Genomic DNA, 4,295 nt, shown 5'->3' with positions numbered 1-4,295 from the left:
ATTGGTTTTGTCTCGTCGCTCCGGCCGGGACACGGCATCACAATATGGTAAGGGGCGTAACATTTCCGTCACACGCTTGAGGTATTCAGCCAATCACAACGCACTGGATAGCTGGCCAATCAGAGCACACCTTGCTTTTCAGAACGATGAGCTAGTTTGTACAAATCGACGCATTTCAGAAAGGCGGGGCATAGAGGAGAAACAATAATGAACACTATGTGGAAAATAATGTGTTTTTGAACCTTAAACCGCATAAACACATTTCATTACACCATATACACAAAATAATGTTATTTTTAGCAACGACATATGACCCCTTTGGCATTTTTAAAGATGTTTAGACTGTACTTTGACATTTTTTTGGATGTTCAGGCCTACTTTGACATTTTTAAGATGTTCAGGCCTGAATTTCTACAGTGTTTATCAAAAGTTGGCAAACTTAAGATAACCTCTCTACTGAGAATAAAAATGATTTTATCTTAATGGAAAGCATGCCACAGATGATGTCGATTACAACAGAAAATAATTTTGCCCCTCAAAAGCTAAAAACGAACAAAAAACACTCTGACACAATTTTTTTTGTTTATTTTTCCAAACCGAAAAAGGTCAAACTTATTTTCTGTGGTAATCAGCAGCATGCAGCAGATGCTGGCCACAGAGCTTAACCCGAAACACACACACGTCAGCTAAAGATAGAGTATCAAAGAATATCTAGTGTTCATCCTATACACTCTGATGGCAAGAAAACACTCCAATCTTTTTATCCAAAGCTAAATTCAGGTGCAATATCCAATAGCCATCCCAATTAATATTACTTGAAGCATAAATGCAGTGTGTTTTCATATTGAATATCACATTGGCTCAAAGAATCTTTCTTTATTATTCTGTGTTTGTGTCCAGCTCCATTCCATGGTGGATCTGCTGGAAGGAACATTGTACAGTATGGATCTGATGAAGGTCCATGCCTACATGAACAAGGTTGTGGCTCAGATGAACACACTAGAAGAGGTAACCATCTGACTGATCAGATATGAATGTGAAACATCAATTAAGCTTCAGCTGACAGAAGCATGACACTATTCTGACGATCTCTTCATAGACCATAAAGACAAACCTTACCAGGGAGAATGAGTTTGTGAGGGACAGCGTAGTAAATCTGTCCAATCAGCTGAAGCGCTACGAGAACTACTCTGACATCATGGTGAGCATCAAGAAAGAGATCTCCAGCCTGGGACTTCAGCTGTTACAGAAGGACGCCGCCTCTGACAGTAAAGCACAGGTAAAACACACTTTCTCCAGCACAATGGCACACACACACAAATGCACAAAATCAGTCTTGTAATTTAAATCTGTATGATTCCAGGGCACAGAGAGTAAAAAGTCCAAGGAGGTCATAAAACCACCCAACAAGAAACCCCCAGCTGTCAAACCTCCACCCAAACAGCCTAAAGAGAAACCCATCAAGCCCAAGAAAGAGGCTCCTGCCAAAGCATCAAAACCTGCGAAGCCAGACCCCACCAGCAAAACCAAGCCCTTAGTGCACCAGGCGGGAGTCATCAGAGGGATCACATACTACAAAGCGTCCAAGACAGACGACTCTGAGTCACATTCAGCAGGGAGAGGAGAGAGAGGTATGGAGACCGTGCACATTACATCTTTGTTCAATTAATGCTTAATGAAAACCACCTCAGTGTAGAGCCAAAAGCAATTGGGTTTACTGTGGGTGATAAAATGGGTGAAACACTTCTATATTTTTGAACATCATAGAGACTTAAGGCAACTACTCAGAACACATTAAGATGACTTTTGCCCAGTTTTTTGTTCCAACTGACTTTCTGGAGAAGTTGACACTAGTTGCTGAATATCAGAGCCAGTCTATAGATTGAGTTGACAGATTACATAGAAAATCACGTAGTGTATGATGGTATGATTATTAGTCCAAGTTGAATCCAAAGCATAAGACTGATTAACCCTTGGCTAACTGCTAGTTGGTTAGACTCGTACTTCATACACTGTCTTAACATAGTAAATTAAGTTACAAAAAGTTAATGCAACTGGCCCCAGAACACCCTAGCAACCTCCTTGCATTGTCTTATTAACAACCCAAAACACATTTCTACCACCTAGTAACACCCAAGCAACCACCAAGAACACTTTAGCAAAATACCTTAAGGCTGGAATACACTACACAACTTTTAAAATCTGATCAGGTTTTTTTAAAGTTGTATGTATGGGCTTTTTTATGCCTTTAATGGACAGACCAGTAGAGAACAGACAGGAAAGCATTGGGTGGAGAGAGGGGAGCGGGATCAGCAAAGGACCTCAAGACGGGAATCGAACTCGGATCGTCGCAAGCACAGTTGCGCAATATTCCGGTGCACTAACCACGAGGCTATTGACGCCAACCTGACCAGATTTTAAAATGCTAGACATCATACACTTGTCGACTTTGTAAACAGTCACAGAGGAAAAACTGGCCATCATACACTACACAACTGAGAATCACACACTACCAGACTGTAAAGTTGTTCCGATCACAACAAACTCACATTGAAATCATAATATCAAACATGTTTGAAATCCAATGACTGGAATGGATCTTAAGATAAAAAAAAATCGTAACCTATGACCATCATAAACTACACGATTTTCTACGGAATCTGTCAACTCCAATCTGCAGACTGGCTCTGACTTTCAGCAAGTAGCATCAACTTGTCTAGACTGTAAATCGGTGCAAAAATCTGGGCAAAAATTAATGTAGTGTATTCCAGTGTTTAGCAACATGTATTATTGTAGCAGCAGTTTTTGGAAATCACCACTCACATTTTCTCCAAAAAATAGTTTAAAATTTGTATTCGGTTTTTTTTTTTTTTTGTACCATAGTCCATGCTATTTATATTAAGTTTTTGAGGACAGGTTGTTTGCACCTGTAGTTTTTTGTGAGCCCAGGCTTTAAAATGTTCCAGTGCGCCTTATGACTATAAAACCTTACAGGAGGTACAAGAGCAGAAAGTCAAGAGAAGCATTTTATAGTTTATATTTCACGAGCCTCTCGTAAGTGAGACTGGATCTCTGACATATCCTCCATAAAATTCCTCCACAATCCCTTTCCTCTTATATTTTATTTCTCATTAAAATCCTTAATTGTGAACACCAGAGTAGCCCATGGTTAGGAAAAGGTGGTTCCCTTCCTTTCTCATGAATCTGTACCTGAAATCTACAGTATAGTGGATCCATAAGTTCCTCTCAGGTAATAAATGCATCTCCTGAGAGGCAATAACTTGAGTTATTTTAGTGAAATGCTGCTCTGTATTCCTTATTTCATCAACAGTATCAGCAAGAACTTTCCTCTGGGATGAAATCATTCCCATTGCTTTCCAGAACCAAATATAAAACAGTGACATGCAGGGAAGAGAAAATAATCATAAGTTTGCTGAGGTGTCCAAAACTATTACAGTACTGGCCGTGTGTCCTTGAATGACAGATAGCAGTGATGGAGTGTGTATGAATATCTGATGTAGTTATGTCCTGTGCTCATGTCCACATGTTTAATGTTCCAGACGCTCCCACAGTGCAGGAAGAGGAGGCTCAGATTAGGGTCTCTCCGCTGACATTGTCTTACGGAGATCTGTTGTATATGGCATGAGATGAAATGGGCTCAGTGAAGGAATGTCGAATCCAAGCGTTGCAGGCAGAGACTGGGTTACAATGCAGGAAGTTTCTTCGAGTGCAACATCTCATTAATAATTCTTTTGATGTGAGGAATCTAAAATGCTCGGGGTGAAACTTCAGGCCAAGAGTTGTAATCTGCCTTTCAAACCCTCCCTGGCTTTCTCCTTATGCTCTTTTCAGAAAACTCTGCCAAAACCCACACTGGCCACCTAACCGAGGACAAAAGAGGCTCCGAGCTAGTTTTGGAAGAGTCTGAAATAACGTTGACTGTACCGCCAATAACAACCACTACGCTTGTTTCTGTGACAACAACAAGCACCACACTAGCAACCACCAGAGAAGTGCTCATCATGAATTCAACCCTGTCCACACCAGCGCCAGAGAAACCAACTGGCAGTGGAGGAAAGACACACTTGCAAAAAGCGGGTATGATTTATGAATTTATTTTATTTATATATATATATATATATATATATATAGATTAATGCTGTCAAACGATTAATCGCATCCAAAATAAAAGTTTTCGTTTACATAATATGTGATCCTGGACCCCAAAACCAGTCTTAAGTAGCACGGGTATATTTGTAGCAATAGCCAAAAATGCATTGTATGGGTCAAAATTA

General features: G+C 40.1%; 1 protein-coding gene across 1 annotated transcript in view; it reads left to right on the top strand.

The window, feature by feature from the left end:
• The window catches only part of LOC107657324 (olfactomedin-like protein 2A), a 23,307-nt gene that overhangs the window by 16,474 nt on the left and 2,538 nt on the right, over positions 1-4,295 (top strand). The window contains exons 3-6 of the mRNA XM_016445365.1: positions 901-1,008; positions 1,100-1,279; positions 1,364-1,631; positions 3,853-4,098. Of these exons, the coding sequence (XP_016300851.1) occupies positions 901-1,008; positions 1,100-1,279; positions 1,364-1,631; positions 3,853-4,098 (802 nt within the window). The remainder of the gene's footprint in view (positions 1-900; positions 1,009-1,099; positions 1,280-1,363; positions 1,632-3,852; positions 4,099-4,295) is intronic.

Source organism: Sinocyclocheilus anshuiensis, unplaced genomic scaffold, assembly GCF_001515605.1.
Source record: "Sinocyclocheilus anshuiensis isolate Anshui unplaced genomic scaffold, SAMN03320099.WGS_v1.1 scaffold275, whole genome shotgun sequence".
Lineage (NCBI taxonomy): Eukaryota > Metazoa > Chordata > Actinopteri > Cypriniformes > Cyprinidae > Sinocyclocheilus > Sinocyclocheilus anshuiensis.
Note: the sequence above shows the minus strand (reverse complement) of the source record. Positions and strands in the feature narration are given on the sequence as shown.